Here is a 19,030-nt window from a genome sequence, read left to right as displayed (position 1 = left end):
TCAAAGCAGCTAGAGTTACAGTAGTGAAGTTTTTTTTTTACTTTTTTGAAAGAGGCCTTTAGTGGGTTAAAAAATTAGATTAAGCCAGCCTTAAGACTTCATGAGCAATGAATTCTCCAGTGGATTTTAAAACCAATGCAAATAAGTCTCTAAAAATGATGCCAAAATGAATGGTCTCTAATATATTTGCAAATTTATATAATTGGACAATATATTGTAGGAATTGCTGTTTGGTGAAAATGCTATTAAAATCTGCAGCTTGTATTTGCCTGGGTTTCTATGGTAAGGTGCCAGTGCATGTGAACTGTTGCTTTACTACAGCAAATTTATTTTCATTATTGTGTAGAATGACACTGACCACAGAATGAAGTCATAACTTGAGTATGGAGCAGTTTATTGAGCTGTTTTGTGTTTTTTTTTTCTCTCTAGAATACAATGATTTAAAGTCTGAACTGAAGGATTATCTGAAGAGGTTTGCAGATGAAGGAAAGGTAAAGATGGGTCAATGTCTGATTCTCAGAAGTTTGTTTTACAACTATCAGAATTTAAGAGTTTAAATTCAGCAAATACCTAGTGTGAAATTGAGCCAAATGGACTAGATTCAATTCTATACAGAGTTTACCGATCTTAACTGGGGTAGCAGTAGGGACACTGCAGTTGGCCCACAGTACTATGGTGGTGGGGGATGGAGATGGGCATGGGCAGCTGGAGGAGGGGAGAATATCAGCCCAGCTTCCTATACTTGACCACAAGTCTATCTCACTGGAAAGAGCATGTGTAGTTGGAGACAGAGGAATGGATGATTTGGCTGTGATTGCTTCCCCTTGCATAATCTGATGTACAGGCTTATTTTGAAAAGATGGATATGGAGTAAATTAGCACCTTGTGGCTGGTACCTTTTTGGTAGTCATCCCTCAGCATGATAGTCCCTTCAGGGGGAGAAAGGTGAGAACAAAGAGGTTAGTTCAGTTGTAAAGCACTTTAGATACCTGGCAATGTCCAGGTCGTGTTTGAGACTGTGGAAGTGATGGAATTGAAGTTAGGCTGCAGCATGTTTTTATAATCTAAGCCAATGCTTTGGTCTTTCTGACTGATGCATCCTGACAGTTCTGCATTATCCCTCCATGGCCTTTCCTCTGTTCACAGCACCAAAACTCCTGATACCTTTCCTCCCTTGTCAAGGTCAGTAGGATTGCCTTTGTTTGGTTCTGATAGCCAGTACATTTCCAATAATGACTCTTACCAACCCTGCAGTGTTGCCTCAATTTTCCCAAGGATCAGCTCTTGGTCCTCTCTTCTTCATCTACACTGCCTTGCCCTGCCCATGGTGATAGCTTCTGCAGCCATGGGGTCAGCTTCCACTTACATATTGCGACATTCAGCTGTATCTTTCTCTATCGTCAACTGCGTTTGTGTTGTCAGAATGCTCATGATATCCAGTCTTGGATGAGCTGCAATTTCTTCAGTTAAACATTGGGAAGACTGAAACCATTATCTTCAGCTGCTGTCACAAGCTCTGTACCCTCACCACTGATTTCATCCTCCTCCATGGCCACTGTCTGAAGCTGAACCTCAGCATACTATTTGAGCTTGAACTTCGCTTTCAACTCCATCAGAAACATCACCTCCCTCCTGCCTCATCCCATTTGTTGCTGATAACTCTTATCCATGCCAATGTTCTCCTAACCAGTTTCTCCTCTTCCATACTCTAAACTTCAGCTCATCCAAAACTCTGCTAACTGTAACCTATCCTAAGCCAAATTCTACTCACCCATCACCCCTGTCTTGCCTTGATCTATATTTAGCTTCTGGTTCTCCCAGATTTAAAATCCCTAATGGCCTTGCCCCCTCCTTTTTTCATTAACCTCCAGTTTGACAACCGACTCTGTTTCTCTCTGTCCTCCTGTGCACTCACCATTGGCAGCTATTTTATTTATTTATTGATACAGCACTGAAACAGTCCCTTCGGCCCACCGAGTCTGTGCCGACCAACAACCACCCATTTATACTAACCCTACAGTATTCCCTACCACCTACCTACACTAGGGCAATTTACAATGGCCAATTTACCTATCAACCTGCAAGTCTTTGGCTGTGGGAGGAAACCGGAGCACCCGGCGAAAATCCACTCAGTCACGGAGAACTTGCAAACTCCGCACAGGCAGTACCCAGAATCGAACCCGGGTCACTGGAGCTGTGAGGCTGCCGCCCAAATATATTTCAGCCATCAAGGTAGCTCCTAGAAACCACCTGACCAAACTTTTGGTTAATCCTCCTTTTATCACTGTTGGATTGTCTTGCGAACCATCATGGGATGTTTTCTTGCATTTAGATAGTGTGTATGGATTTTATCCATAAAGAAGCCTGCTAGAAATGTTGTTGTTTCTCTGAGCTTCACGCTATTGCTTCAATGCACAAGTGTTTCACAGCTCAAGCCTGTGTCTAAATATTTACCGTGTCAAAGTTACACCAATGACTTCAGTCTATGAATGCAGCTCCTGTCTGGTGTGGGGGGGAAAAATAGTTTTAATACCCCTTAAGCTCCAACCAATTATTTCAACCAAGTTGCTATTGTTACTTAGCACCCTGTTTATGTTGAAGCCACAATGAACTTGGCAGAATAATTTATGCCCAATTCTACAGTAATAAAATAAAATTGAATGGAACAGACTGTTAGAGGGATAATGGCTCCTTTTGTATCTGTATAATGCTGTGTTTATTCTAAGTCAGACAGGAAGGCTGCCTATAGGCAGATCTCATTGGTGGTAAGAACTAAACCTTGTGTTGCCAGTTTGTCATGGTTATGTCAACCTATTGGAGGTGGTACAGTCATAGCAAAGCATATCTCTCCACCCTTTTGTGTAGAGAATTAGCAGTGGATTCAATAATGTGGGGTGTCTTGAGGTTTTGCTGTAGAAGTTTAGAAAGCTTGATAACTACAGCAGAGGTGTGAATGCAAGCAATCATGCATACACAGACATGTTACAACAGGAATACTCTTAATTAGAGCATCAATTGATGTTATAGGTCTTCAGCAAAAATACAACTTTGAGTATAACTCAATGTTAAATGTTTCATGTGGACCATCTCCCCTTGACATTCAATGGCATTACGATCGCTGAATTCCCGACTATCAATATCCTAGGGGTTACTATTGTCCAGAAACTGAACTGGAGTACCATATAAATACCGTGGCTACACGAGCAGGTCAGAGGCGAGGAAGCCTGCAGCGAGTAACTGAGTCATAGTTATACAGCACAGAAACAGGCCCTTCGGCCCATCGTGTCTGCCAGCCATCAAGCACCTAACTATTCTAAACCCATTTTCCAGCACTTGGCTTGTAGCCTTGTATGCTATGGTGTTTCAAGTGCTCTTTTAAAAACTTCTTAATTGGACCCCACCAGAAAGGCCGAGAGGGGGGTTTTGACGCTTGGGCAACTCTCAACCTCCATACATTCGCCCAGGCATGCGCCATGGAGAGGTCACTCCATAGTTGCCTCACAGCGACTGACACCACTGACCACCTCTAGGCGCTTACCCATTGTCTCTCGAGACAAGGAGGCCAAAGAAGAAGAAGAAGAAGAATGTTGAGGGTTGCTGCCTCTACCACCCCTTCAGACAGTGTGTTCCAGGTTCCAACCACCCTCTAGGTTAACAAATAATTTCCTCAAATCCCCTCTAAACCTGCCCCTTATCTAAATCTATGCCCCCTGGTTATTGACCCCTCTGCTAAGGGAAAAAAGTTTCTTCCTATCAATGCCCCTCATAATTTATGTCCCCCCTCAGCCTTCTCTGCTCTAAGGAAAACAACCCTATCCTTTCCAGTCTCTCTTCATCGCTGAAATGCTCCAGCCCAGGCACCATCCTGGTGAATCTCCTCTGCACCCTCTCCAGTGTAATCACATCCTTCCTATAGTGTGGTGCCCAGAACTGTACACAGTACTCCAGCTGTGGCCTAACTAGCATTTTATACACCTCTATCATAACCTCCTTGCTCTTGTATTCTATGCATCGGCTAATAAAGGCAAGTATCCCATATGCCTTCCTAAACACCTTATTTACCTGTGCTGCTGCCTTCAATGATACATGGACAAGTACACAAAGGTCCCTCTGACCCTCTACTTCCTAGGGTCCTACCATCCATTGTATATTCTCTTGCCTTGTTAGTCCTCCCAAAATGCATCACCTCCCACTTCTTAGGATTAAATTCCATTTGCCACTACTCTACCCATCTTACCAGCCCATCTATATCGTCCTGTAACCTAAGGCTTTCCTCCTCACTATTTACGACACCGTGAATTTTTGTGTTATCTGTGAACTTACTGATCATACCTCCTATATTCACGTCTAAATCATTAATGTACATTACAAACAGCTAGGGTCCCAGCACCGATCCCACTGGTCACAGGATTTCACTCGTAAGAACAACCCTCAACCATCACCCTATCCCTATGCCTCCTGCCACGGATCCAACTTGCTAAATTGCCCTGGATCCCATGGGCTCTTACCTTCTTAACTGATCTCCCATGTGGGACCTTATCAAAAGCCTTGCAGAAGTCCATCTTGACTACATCAACTGCTTTACCCTCACCTACACATCTAGTCACTGCCTCGAAAAATTCAATCAAGTTAGTTAGACATGATCTTCCCCCTGACAAAGCTATGCTGACTATCCCTGATTAATCCCTGCCTCTCCAAGTACAGATTAATCCTGTCCCTCAGAATTTTTTCCAGTCTCCCAACCACTGATATTAGACTCACTGGCCTGTAATTACCTGGTTTATCCCTGCTACCCTTCTTAAATAATGGTACCACATTCGCTGTCCTCCAATCCTGTGGTACCTCTCCTATGGCCACAGGGGATTTGAAAATGTGTGTCAGAACCTCTGCTATCTCCTCCCTTCACGTAACAGCCTGGGATTTATCTACTTTTAAGCCTGCTAAAACAGCCAATACTTCCTCCCTTTCAATGCTAATGTGATCAAGTATATCACAGTCCCCCTCCCTGATCGCTACACCTACATCGTCCTTCTCCATAGTGAACATAGATGAAAAGTAATCATTTAAAAGCTCACCTGTGTCCTCCGGCTCCAAACATAGATTGCCACTTTGGTCCCTAATGGGCCCTACTCTTTCCCTGGTTATCCTCTTGCCCTTAATATACTTATAAAATGCCTTGGGATTTTCCTTTATCATTCCTGCCAGTGTTTTTTCATGTCCCCTCTTTGCTCTCGTAATTACTTTTAAATACCCCCCTACACTTTCCATACACCTCTAGTGCATCTGCCATAAGCCTTTTTTTGTCTGTCCACCATCTATAAGGCACAAGTCAGGAATGTGTTGGAATACTCTCCACTTGCCTGGATGGGTGCAGCGTCAAGAAGCTTGACAACATCCAGGACAAAGCAGCCTGCTTGATTAGCATCCCATTCACTCCCTCCACCATTGATGCACAGTGGCAGTAGTGTGTACCATTTACAAAATGCACTGCACCAAGGCTCCTTAGACAGCACCTTCCAAACCCGCAGCCTGTACCAACTAGAAGGACAAGGGCAGCAGTTGCATGGGAACACCACTTGCAAGTTCCCCTCCAAGTCACGCACCATCCTGACTTGGAACTATATCGCTTTTCCTTCACTGTCACTGGGTCAAAATCTTGGACCTCCCTTCTTAACACTGTGGGTGTCCCTACCCCACATCGACTGCAGTGGTTCAAGAAGGCAGCTCACCACCATCTTCTCATGGGCAATTAGAGATGGCCTAGCAAGTGACACCCACATCCCATGAATGATTTAAAAAAAAAAGAGATCCACTTTACAAATGGAATATCTCCTTGCCATGGTCAAATGACCTCACAACTGTTGAGGTTACCTTGGTGCTGATTAACTCTCATCTGTCATCAAGAAGAACATTGAATTTTGTTCTGTTAAAAAATCTTAAAATTCTTGCTTTCCTCATGGGGATGGGGGCGGTGAAATATATCTTGCAGCAATGGGACATGAGTGCCCTAACTAAAGACTAAAGTGGAAGTAATATTGCACATGCTACGGGTAGTAACTGCTAATGTATATTTACATTTAGATTTCCTATCTAAATTTTGTTGCCTTCAGTGAAGTCAGGGTGCTTGCATTAATAATTGCTGACTGGGAGCTAGAGTGTAACTTTAGGTTTGAGTGTTTTCTCTGTTTTGAACCTAGCCAAGTTGGAGATGGTGCCTTTCTGACAATGTAGATGGAAATTACAATGAGTTTCAGTAATTTCTGCTCTTTGGAACTAAAGCTTCCTCTACCAACCATATAATTGATCCCTAACCATTGCATTAGTTGATTTGGAACTTGATCAAGGTGCTAAATAATTGGCGGCAGCAGTCCTGGGTTAGGAATGGGAAAACCAGTCTCTCTGAATTGCGACACATCACCTCTTGGTGGAAGCGTATATAACCAGGAACAGTCTCCGTGGTGATGGAGTAATTAATGACTGCCTACAGAAGAAAGGAGTAGCTGAGTTGAATGAAGTTTCTGAACTCCTACTTGCTAGCTTGTTATAGGTGTGGTTTCCTATCACTCGTGGAACTGAAAATATTGACGCTCTATTCGAGTTGAAACCCTTTTGTTTCAAAAATAGCAGCTTCCTCTAATTTAATGTCATTAATACTAGCTTTATCTCCAACAGGTTGTTACAAGTGAAGATATCCAGCGCTTTTTTGAAGAGCTTCAGTCAAAAAAGCGGCGGCGGGTGGATGGAATGCAATACTTTTGCAGTTAAAGTACATTGCTCCGATCTACAGAAAAGAAAAAATGGGTTCTCATTAAGAAGAGCACTTAAAATTAATTAGTTGGCCCCAGTATTTTTTTTTGCCTCTGTTTAGTATAGAGTTCACTTTTAGAGCAGCAGACAGAATTGTTTAATGTGCAGGAGCAATAGTAAAAAAAATTTATAGTACTGGTACACATTTTATATAGTGAGGGAAAAAAATACCCAAAGAGATGCAGAACTGAAACTTTTATAATGGAAATTAATGGCTTGTACTATGTATGCACATTGTGATTTTAAATACTTTTAAAACAGAATATTGTCCATAATAAACTTTTGGACAAATAGGACATGGACTATTTTAGCTGAGCTGGCATGCCTGGGACACTCCCTCCCCCTCAAAACATGTTAACATGGTAACTCCTGTAAGCTTTGACAGCTGGAGTGTGGCAGATGTTGAATATCAAACTGTGTCCAAGCAGCTGAAAATTAGATAATTTTTGTCCAACTGCTTATTTAAAACCAACTTCTCTAACTGCTGCTACCAAGAGGAGGGATAGTTCATTAAGCTAAAATAGGTAGAAATGTGCATTGTCAATATGAATCTTCATTTATAATTAACATTGGATAGGACCCCTTTGGGTATGATGGTGATGCAAACAGATCTGGCAATCAACAGCTTGTTTACTGCTGTCTTGTGAACCAGACACTTTACATTGGTAGAAACCTGCTGGTTTTGGTTTAGGACTGCATTAAGTGCTTTCCCATCAAAGGACAACTTGGTGCAGAAAATGTTTCATTTTGGCTTTTAAAATAAACTAGAAGCTGGGATCCCATTCTACGTGTGCTTTTTAATCGATTTAAAGGTAATACCTAGTTACAGTCCTAACGTTCAAACCCAATCCCATCTGTTGATCACCTGAACAATTTTATATTTAAGCTGAAACCATGTTCTATAAGTTGCTTTCTGTTAAATACATTTGGTTCCACAGCCTGTACAGGTTATAATAGAAATGTGGTATTTGGTTTTTGCATTGTCTAATGGCTTTGCTTCATTAAATTCTGTTTAAACATTTTAATGCAGCTTCTCCAACTTGAATCTGTAAAGTTGACTTTGTTACTAATCATCACTTGGGGGAGAAGTGAACAGCCAATAAAAAATTTGGTTACTTTGCTACCTGTGTGATTACTTTAAAGCCCCCCCCCCCCCCCATCCCATTCTAATTTTAAAATGAATTACTTTATTAATCATTTAATTTTTTTAACTTGCATGGTATACAGTTTTGAAGTGAGCAGCAGGGAGTGGCTTGGGGTGTAGGAGACCCTTGACGTACATTTAAAAAGCAGCTTTAGCAATTAGGTAGGTGGGGTGGGGGGAAAGAGGCTGCTTGACTAAGGTGTAAAGAAACTGCACCAAAAAGAGTGAATGGGAGGGGGTAACCAAAAGCTTAGTTACAGTCTGTTTTAAGGAGGGTCTTCGAGTAATGCAGAGTAAATGGGTTTACAGAAGAAAGTCTAGAGTGTAAGTTGGTGCGACTGTTCGCTTTGAGGATGACCTTTACTCAAGGTCATGGGTTTAGGAACAGGCGTAGGCCATTCAGCCCATTGAACCTGCCCCACCATTCAATATCATGGCTGATCTTCCACTTCAATGCCTTTTTCCCAACACTATCCTCATATCCCCCTTATGTCATTATACCAATGACTGAGCTTCCACAGCCCTCTGGGCTAGAGAATTCCAAATATTCACACCCCTCTGAGTAAAGAAATTTCTCCTTATCTCTGTCCTAAGTGGCTTCCCCGTTACTTTGAAATTGTGTCCCCTGGTTCTAGACCCCCAACCAGGGGAAACATCTTACCTATCCCTTTAAGTATTTTGTAGGTTTCAATGAGATCACCTCTCATTCTTCGAAACTCGAGAATACAGGCCATGTTTCCCCAATCTCTCTTCCTAGGACAGTCCCGCCATCCTGAGAACAAGTCTGATGAACATTTGTTGCGCTCCCTCTATGGCAATAAAATCCTTCCTAAGGTAAGGGAACAAAAACTGCACACACTACTCCAGGTGCAGTCTAACCAAGGTACTATAACAACTGAAGCAAGACATCACTACTCCTATACTTAAATCCTGTTGTGATAAAGGCTAACATATTAGCTGCCTTAATTGCTTGCTACACCTGCATGTTAGCTTTGTGACATTGCTGAGGACACCCAGGTTCCTATGTACATCTACACTTTCTAATCTCTTACCATTTAAGAAATACTCTGCACATCTGTTCCTCCTACCAAAATGGATAACCTCATTTTATTCCATCTGCCATGTTCTTGCCCATTCACTAAGTCTGTCCAAATCCCCTTGAAGCCACTTTCCTCACCCTCTCGCTCGGAGGAAGATGCAATGAAAGAGGAGCCAGGGGAATCATGAACATTTTTATTGCCAATCATAATTTACAGCACTGAGCCTTGGATTTTATTGCTGATATTTTCATCTACCCTACCTGCAATTTACTTTTCACTAACTTTGCTGACTTATGCCTGAGCTTATGAGCCCTAACTTTTTTGCATGTAAAAATCCATGCAAGTAGTTAGCAAATGAGAAAATTCTCAAATTAATGGTCCCTTCCCTTAAGAATCAGAACAACAGCACTATCAACATAGGCACCTATGCAACTTTCAGATTTGTGTAAATCAGGTCGCCGGAAATTATGGTGCCATTGCATTCCTCGATAGCGCCAAACTGAGAATGGAAAATCCGGGCCAATGAGATTTAAAATTTGTAGCAGTGCTAATGTGATGGTTGAGCTAGATTTGCTGTAGGATGGAATATGGGCATCAGTTTTAGATCTGAAGTTTAGTGGTGGTTGTGTTACATGCTTTACTTTGTCACTGATTTTGGTTGCACTTTTCTGTACATAACAGCCACCAATAGGGCCTATAAGAGGGGTTGTGATCACAAGAGGGCCAGGAACCAATGTGTTCTGTCTCATTCAATTAGATACTTGGTGATCTTTTGCAGGTCACACAGCACTCTGGTAGTAGCTTTGGGCATGACGAGATTTGAATGATTATACACTCTGCAGCACATGGTTCCATTTTTAAAAATCTGGAAATAAAAAATTTCATATTGTATGGACCAATTTTACATTTTAAAAATGAATGAGACACATTCTATAGGCCATTTATTTGAAACACCACTTATATGCCAATGTAGAACTTGTTACATGCTTTTTCCCCAGAAACAGTAGAAAAATAGATCAGAGATTCTGTACAACTGCCATGGTACTTGATAGGGAGATGCATCTTAGTAAGCAATAACAATCTTATTAAGATGCTAAAATAAAAATAATCTCTTTAAAAACACTATATTACATTGAAGCATAGTAGAATCTACAAAGATGGTTATGCAGTTTGTAGAAAACACTTGCATAGGACATTTGATCTAAATTACTGATACTTGAGCCTTTAGTATGGAAGGCACTTCACTGTATCCCAATAACAGCTTAGATCAGAAGAATCCAAAACAGATCATGAAAGGATTAACAATGCAAGTTTTTAAGATTGTTTGTTACCAGACACCAAAAACTCATTTTTAAGCAGATTCCAATACTTTATATAAGTCTTAACCAAACTTAAATTGGTAAGTAACTGCAATTTAACAGCATGCAATCTGGGTGGGGACTGCAAAAAAGGTACACAGTCAGGACAATATAAAAGTAGCAGCAGGTCAGGCAGCTTTGAGATGCTGTGCTGTATACTGGGACAGTTTCACAAAGATTGGTTATCCTATATTTATTTTATTTAAAAGGGTGAGACAATTATCTGTATCTGTTTCGACAGATTTGTAGGCATAAACAATTTTGAAAAGAAACCTGCACACCGCAGAAAACAAGCACCTTTTTTCAAAAAATGCTAAGCAGAAACCACACCAATCAAAAAAAACAGAAACCTTAGTTTTGCTGATTTTCAATCACTTGCTTAAAACTCCAATAGAATCTCAGTAAAATTAAGGTATACCTAGAAACAATATACCATACCCCATATATAAAGCTTCCTAGTGTAATTTGAGACAGACAAGATTTCTTCTTTCCCTGAAAGCAACATCTCTATTCACCTTGGGTAATGAAAAAAAGACATGCATTTCATTACCTCAGGACACCCCAAAGCACTTTTGAAGTGTGATCACTGTTGGAATTTAGGAAATACAGCAAAGAGATATTGACCAGATAATCTATTTTCAGTGATGCTGATTAGAGGATAAATATTGGCCAGGACACCAGGGAAAACTCCCCTGCTCCTCAAATAGTGCCATGGGATCTTTTATGTCCACCTGAGAAAGCATCTCATCCAGAGCTCCTCAGTACTGCACTGGAGTGTCAGCTTAGATATTTTTGCTCAAGTCTCTGGCCTGGTATTTGAACCCACAACCTGCTGACTCAGAGGTGAGAGTTCTGACATACCTAAAGTACACTTATGTCACTCATCAGCTGGAACAAGCTCATGAGAATGGGGTTCAGTATGTAATTTTGGAATCTTAATAAAATTCCAGCTCTCAACTTTTAAACCTACTGCTATATCATTTTGATTCCAGTACCACTGAAAAGACAGATATTGAGATTGCATAGTAACAGTGAATAATAGCTCAGTTTTTGTACCATCAATGCTTTGGATTAGAAAGTGGCATTCAATCCTTTGCATTCTCTTGTCTCCTCCCATTTTACTTCTAATCCTGCTCATCCATGCAAACAAAAAACAAATACTGAACAGGAAGGACATGAAAATGAAAAACAAATATCTGCACAGCTGTCCAGTTTTGTATTAAGGATCAGAAGTAATAAAATTTAAAAGATATCACAATCAAATTACAACTAATACACTAAGTAACTCATCAGCTGCAACAAGCTCAAGAGAATTAAAGTTTCTGTATGCAATTTTTGAATCTGCACACTTGGTAAAATACAGAGCTACAACAACTACAATCAAAAATCTAAACCCCTGCCACACATTTTTACCCTGTCTTCAGGGTTAGTATAACAGCTTTAACCCCCTTCAAACAGACTATACAGGTCTGTGAAAGTTGAGAATAATGTTGGATCTTACTCTCACCTGAAGCTCTCAGCACATGCTGGACAACAGGAGAATCCCTCAGTAAGGGAGCTATGTAGCCTGAAAATGTGCAATATGCAAAACCTACTTGCAAGGGGAAATACAAAAATTTTAAAATCATACCATACAATTCACATTCTAGCTTTTCCCTCAAAATATAGTCGAGTGAAATGTGTACTTTTAAGTATTTGAAACAGCACTTGTCAACCCATCCAGAAATTTAAACAGCTAACTAACCAAATTATGAGGAAAAAGGCCAAAAAGGTTTCACGTATCCCACCAGAGATCAATGACCAAGCAAAAGACATGAAAGTAGCTTCAGATGGAACTTCAGCTACTTTATCTGTGTTGCTAGTATTTCTGCCTTTGGGATTCAGCTTCTCACCATATATTAAAACATTAATCTTATAAACCGATTGTCACAGCAATCTGATTGCCCCAAGATTAAGACTATGATTCAGATTGACTAGGAACTGTGCTCTCTCTGAATACATGCAGTTGACCAGTAGAACACTCTTCCCTTGCAAATGTATTCCAATGCCTAGAGTATACTTTAAAAGAATACTATCCAGTCTTTTAAGACTATAAACTTTCTCAAAAATGAGAAAATACATCAATGCTTATCAGTACTTTCCAGATGTACAGCTCACCATTAAACATCACAGTCTTACTTCAATATGCAAAAAACACCAATTTTTTAACAAACCTGTAAAAAGGAGGTAACAGATCAAGCATTTTTTTCAAAATGGTAACTCGATTAAGCAGACTAAACATTAGAAACAATGGCAATACTGGTGCAAGACCTGGTCTCCAAGATATCACAAAAGTCATAGAAAACCATCTAGAAACTGTTCATTTCAAGGTAGAAATGTTATGTACAAAAACGTTTATGAAAGCAAAGTTAATAGTTATCTGCTAAAAAAGTAGACTAGATTACTGTAGTCACTAAAGAGCAGATTTTTTGTACGGCAGATCAGGTCTGCTTGGTGACCTCCTTTCTCGGCTTAAAGTATCTTCCCTATTGTTCTGAATGTTTCTGTGCGGCTGAGCACTGACCCCAGGCTCTAGCATGTCACTATCAGATGACCTTCTGTTGCAGCTGGCCTCATGGTTCTCAGAGTTGCAGGGCACACTCAAAGCTCGACTGGCTGTTAGGCCATAGGTCAGATCTGTCTCCATTAAACCCCTACTTCTAGTATGCAGAGAACCTCCACTAGACTCCTGTAACAGTGCCAAGTCCAACCTGTGTGGAGGCTGCTCCAAGAAATCAAAGTATGGTGGGTCACTGGGTCTTGGCTGGTGAGCTTCAGGAGGCAGTAAGTATTCTCTCCTTGGTTCTTCTGGTTTATTAGAAGTTTCACTGCAAAGGGAGGTCATCTTGAAGCCTCCTGCTGCTGGCCTACTGTGACTGTAGAAATCTGAGCCCAAGTACGTTCCCTGTGAAGTAGCAGGCGTATATCTGCTGGTTCCTGGAGTGCATGATCGGTAAACTGTACTGGAAGAGAAGTCATACAGATCTGGGTACTCCAGGAGGCCTTCCCGAGATTCCACTTTCAGCTCACCAGGTTTCCTCCTCACACTGTGTACATGTCTATTGTGCACATATGGAACAGGGCGTGGAAATGATGCAGAATCTGAAGCCATTTGATTTACTTCAGCATTTAAAGTCACTTCTGGGAACCTTCTATCCTTCAGTGATAGGTTACTCAAGGATGTCACACCCATTGCAATGTCTGGCATCAGCTCATTCAATGTACCTTCAGCATTCTAGGAGAATTTTTAAAAAAGACATTTGTAAAATGGACATCAAACCTAGATTTTCTAGCTCCACAGCTTTTTAAACTAAACAACAAAGCCTACCATCTTGAAAATAATTTGTCATGCATTTATCTACACAAGGAAAATATATAAAATAAGATTAAAATATGAAATCATTAAAAGATTGCATTAAAGCATTCATCTGTTAAAACCAAAAAAAGACAAAAGCAATGGACAGCTAAATTTTTGGGCTATCATAAACAGGTATAACATTCTAGTGTTCTTCCTACTCTTCCTATCATAATTCATGGCTGGACTGGCATCACATTAGTATTAGCTACCAAGAAGAAAAACAGTTCTCTACATGTAAACAGCCATTCAGGTTTGAACACAATTGAATTTTTTTGGGTAATTTCAGAAGGGTCAGTTACGGCCAATTCTGCAGTGATGTGGGGACATTGCTGTAATTAAAGTGGAACAGAGACCTTGCCCATAAATACAACATTCATGAAAAATTAACAATTTGAGAGCGTGTACTATGAAATACAATTTTATTCTACTGCAATGCACAGGAGTAAACTAGAAAAACTAAAATGTTTCCTCTTGCCTAGTTAGAAAGAAATCCTCAAGTTACACAGACTGAACGTGTCTGGTACAAGAGTTTGAAAAAATACCACATACTTTGATCGCTTGCTAACAACTCATTTTACAACATACAGAAGGAAATACCAAGTCCCCCATTTTAGATTCTAAAACAAATCAAGGCCAAAACAATTAGGAAAGGCATACACTTTTTATTTTGAAATCTTCATTACAGATCTAATATTGGGAAGCCAAAACTTACCCCCTGTTCTGGTGTTATCCGGACCAATCCTGAAGAATTGGTGCAATCAGGAGGCACTAATTTACCACCAGATGGATAAACAGGCCTGGAAGCTAGCGCAGGAAAAAGCATAGAACGGTTACAAGGATATGAGAAGGAGCGGGATGACAGTTGGCCTGGCAGCCTCTGCCTCCAGTCTGCTTTGTGCTTCTCATGAGCTGGTGGAGCAGGAGGGTGATATGGTGGTGGAGGTGGTGGTAAAGCTGGGTGGAATGCTGCACAAGGCTCAATATCACCATATTCTCCAGCTGGTGAGCTGTTTAGTCTGTAGTGGCCATGCTGACGAATAGCCAGCACTGGACTCTCATCACCAAATCGTTCATGAGGAAAGAATTTATGAGGATTCTGTGGGGAACAAAAGCAATTCATTAGCAGAGCTATCCTGCTGCGAACTCACCTACCTTTATGAAGGCTCCATTTAGAATTTAGAAATACAAACTTTTTTTTAAAAAAAGACGCTCTGTGGAGTGTTAATTTCTATTATGCAGATCAATCATGTTCATTACAGCCCGATTAAAAAGTAGTTGCATAAATCTTGATTAACTAGGTATATTATAGCAAACTACCGTGACCAGTACTTTAACTATGCAAGATATTGCTTAATAGTTTTCTGAAAACTCATTTGCACCATTTTGGAGTATAAAATTCTATCACAATTTTATTTTAGATTAGTCAATTATACGATTTATAGGGTCAGTAACATTTCACATACCTGAAGCAGCTCAACAGCAGCATCGGGGAGGTTAAATTCCCTCAACACCCGAATCTGAATTTCATAGCTTACGGTTGCTCCTTCTCCACAATTCAAAGCATATGCGCGCTGGACCTGATCCATGTGCCTAAGTTCCTGCAGTCGCCTGACCATATCTTTTACCATATTCAATGGAGGGACTGTAAAGTAATACTTGTTTAGTAAATACTTTGCAAGAACTCATGCATAATAACCATTTTATAGAAGGGAGGTGGGGGGGGGGGGGGGGGAGGGGGGAGCGGGAGGCAGGGATAAAAGGGAGGCAGGAATGCATTTCGCCTCCAGGTTCTACAGCACTGCCTTGCCTAGGTGGTCATTTACATAAGTCTCTGCAGCAAGTGTGTTGAGAGACTATACGACTGTTACAATCTTAGGCCTGCCATAGATTCAATGGCAACAGTTTCTCCCTTAACTTTTGACTGGACTCCCACTGCCTTATATCCACTTGTATGATAGCAGGATTCGGGTGTAGCAACCCTATTGCCCTGTGATCAAACTGGATATCTGTGCCTTTCTAGTTTTTACTATTCAGAAACAAAAAATACAAAAACAAAAAAAACAAGAACAAAAAGCCAGCTTGCTTGAGTCACTTCTCAGTACAGTTAAAAAACACAAAGTTAAAAACTTGTATAATCTGAGCAAGATAAACAATGACATAGCCCTCCAGGGCTACAAACCAACTCAACAAGTACAATAGTTAAAATCCACTGGACCAACACAAGCTAAAAATGTAACCTTTCATGTATCCTGATTTATGCTGGAGGCATGTTAAGCGTCTGAAAAAGCTCTTTTATGCTTGAAATTACAAGGCAGTGATAATGGAAATAAATTCCCTCCAATGCAGAAGTATTGTTTGTGTTCCACATTTATCAACAGCTGTGCAATTGTATAGCTGATTTGGTTGGGGGTAGGGGTGGTAGGAGAGAAAGAAATGCTAATATCTGCCCTTGAAGTCTTCAAAAAGTCAAAACAAACCACAGTTGAAGGAAAAACATAGACACACTCACCAGGTATTTCATTGGCAATGATTGAAGGAGGATTGGATGGTGTACCTATTGGCTGATGACTCATTAAATGACAACACTGCGGCACTGCACTGTTCACCATGTACAGTGTGTCTGGTACATTGGACATGCGAACCATGCGCAGCCGCACAAGATCAGTCTGCTCTACCATCATCTCATCCAAAACAGTCTGAGAACAGAAATTCATGTGATAATCAATCATTGCACAAGGACAGTGATTGTATAACTTTCCACTTCTTACAACTAAATTGCCAAACATGTAAAAGTGAAATTAAAGGGTGAATTATTATAATTAAACCACATTATTATTAAAGATGAAACATTTCAAAGCTAAATAAGTTGCAGTCTGGTAATTTATTGCAAACATCAGCACTTCAACTGCCACAGGAAAGCTTAAAAGGCAACAGTTATACATCTTATATTTTCAGACGTGTTTATAATTAATTATTTTGCTGAAAGTAGGGTTAATTTAAATAACTCAGTATGAAGTTAATCAACTTAACACTAAAGACGGTTTGGGAGATGAGCAACATTCTATTATCTGTACAAACCCAAGCCCCCTCCTGCCATACACCATTTCCAATCTGAGGGAACAGGCAGTTGCTACAAACAGTACCAGAAGTGTAGAAGAGCACACACAGCTGACTATTAATTAACATTTTCTACCCTAACTGAAGCAACGCTTATGGCATGAGTTTTGCATATTACAACAAACTACTATTATGTGGAGAATTACCAACACAAATCCACATGCTACCACTCCAAGTCACAGCATTATCGAGTAATACACTTCCTCAGTGTAACTTGAAGGCATCAGGGATATTTTTCAGATTAGAATAGCTCCATCAAGATTTTTCACAAGAACATCAATTCCAGTGGAACCACCACACTGAAGGCTGCAAGTCTCTCAGCTTGAATTCAAATCTGGTTTAATACTTTTGAGGCTATTGATACAACAAGCAAATATGAATGGATCATGCCAAATGATAAGGGCTTAAAATTACTCTGAAATAAAAGGTTTTTTTTCTGTCTTGAAAATTCCATTGCATAACTTATTTGATATCAAGGTTGAGTAAATTAAAGTATTTTGACATTGTACTGATATCAATATCTTTTTTATTCTTTCATGGGACATGGGCGTCGCTGGCTAGGCCACCATTTGTTGCCGATCCTTAACTGCACTTGACAACTGAGTGGCTTACTAGGCCATCTCAGAGGGCATTTAAGAGTCAACCACATTGCTGTGGGTCTGGAGTCACATTATGATTTAGATTTAGATATACAGCACTGAAACAGGCCCTTCGGCCCACCGAGTCTGTGCCGACCATTAACCACCCATTTATACTAATCCTACACTAATCCCATATTCCTACCACATCCTCACCTGTCCCTATATTCCCCTCCCACCTACACTAGTGGCAATTTATGATGGCCAATTTACCTATCAACCTGCAAGTCTTTTGGCTGTGGGAGGAAACCGGAGCACCCGGAGGAAACCCACGCAGACACAGGGAGAACTTGCAAACTCCACACAGACAGTACCCAGAATTGAACCCGGGTCGCTGGAGCTGTGAGGCTGCGGTGCTAACCACTGCGCCACTGTGCCGTCCTACATTATATAAAGTATACTGCTACTCTTAAATGACTTACACTTATCAGAACTCTCACTTCATAACACATGCTACTGGGCACACATAAAACAAAGGATAGAACCATAGCAAAGCTATGGCACAGAAAGAGACCATTCAGCCCATCGTGTCTGTGCTGGCTGAAAAAACTAGCCGCCTAATCTAATCCCACCTTCCAGCACTTGGTCCGTAGCCTTTCAGGTCCAGGTACCTTTAAAATGAGTTGAGGGTTTCTGCCTCCACCACCAATCCGGGCACTGAATTCCAGACACCCACCACCCTCTGGGTGAAAACGTTTTCCTCATGTCCCCTATAATCCTTCTAACAATCACCAAACATTGTGTGTTAGCACACACCTGAAATATTTAATACAACATTTCTAAAAGATAACATTCCACACAAGGTGACTGTTTCATTCATATATTACAATGGCAGTGCACAGATTAAAATAGTCCACTGCAGAGTCAGGAAAAGTGGTGCAGATTAGATAACTGCAAGATAAAACTGGAACTGCGTCAGAGACAAATCGGATTGCAGCTTCTGATTGACATTAAAATGGTTGCAATGATTGCAGGCAAACATAACCTGCAGACAGAAGGATCCAACTGAACTATACAACAGTAGATACAGAAAAGACTGTAACTGACCAGATGGAATACAAGAGTTCAAATCTGATATCGGAGACAAAATACCGAAGTGTTAATCAATGTGCGTCAAACTTAAAAAGGTTACTATTTACAAAGTGACTCCTGACAACACATCTGGCATCCCAACATCATCAGAGCGCTCCCAGCTGCGCACATGCGCAGACTGCTCTCTTGCTGTCAGTCAGGTGCTGCGCATGCGCAACCTATGTCCTTACCAGGACTAATCTGCGCATGCGCGCAAAAATGCTTCTCTTCCCTGGCGCTGCCTCCCGTGCCCATCTGCTCACCCCTGCATCCCGGCCTTGCTGCTGCCGTCCCTTAGCCACAAGCTTTCTGTTTCAAACCCCCACCCCCATTGTCCACTCGCTTCCCCCTCGCTGCTTCATCTCCATCAGCTGCTCGCTCCACTCACCGCTTTAAACCACCCCCCCGCCCCACCCCCATTGTAGGCCACTTGCTCCAGGCCTCGCTGCTTCATTCCC

General features: G+C 41.0%; 2 protein-coding genes across 7 annotated transcripts in view; one reads left to right on the top strand and one right to left on the bottom strand.

Annotated features, from left to right (window-relative positions):
- ubr7 (ubiquitin protein ligase E3 component n-recognin 7) overlaps positions 1-7,927 on the top strand; it is a 38,174-nt gene extending 30,247 nt beyond the window's left edge. Inside the window, exons 10-11 of the mRNA XM_068038751.1 lie at positions 430-491; positions 6,673-7,927. Of these exons, the coding sequence (XP_067894852.1) occupies positions 430-491; positions 6,673-6,765 (155 nt within the window). The 3' untranslated portion in view covers positions 6,766-7,927. The remainder of the gene's footprint in view (positions 1-429; positions 492-6,672) is intronic.
- A 1,992-nt stretch (positions 7,928-9,919) lies between these two features.
- Positions 9,920-19,030, bottom strand: part of btbd7 (BTB (POZ) domain containing 7) — a 67,629-nt gene continuing 58,518 nt past the window's right edge. For all 6 annotated transcript variants that reach the window (XM_068038745.1, XM_068038747.1, XM_068038746.1 and 3 more), the window contains 4 exons: positions 16,256-16,442; positions 15,210-15,388; positions 14,459-14,842; positions 9,920-13,623 (listed from right to left, as the gene is read on the bottom strand). In XM_068038745.1, the coding sequence (XP_067894846.1) occupies positions 12,802-13,623; positions 14,459-14,842; positions 15,210-15,388; positions 16,256-16,442 (1,572 nt within the window). In that variant the 3' untranslated portion in view covers positions 9,920-12,801. The remainder of the gene's footprint in view (positions 13,624-14,458; positions 14,843-15,209; positions 15,389-16,255; positions 16,443-19,030) is intronic.

Source organism: Heterodontus francisci, chromosome 9, assembly GCF_036365525.1.
Source record: "Heterodontus francisci isolate sHetFra1 chromosome 9, sHetFra1.hap1, whole genome shotgun sequence".
In the NCBI taxonomy this organism is placed as follows: Eukaryota; Metazoa; Chordata; class Chondrichthyes; order Heterodontiformes; family Heterodontidae; genus Heterodontus; species Heterodontus francisci.
This window is presented reverse-complemented; position numbering and strand designations above follow the sequence as displayed.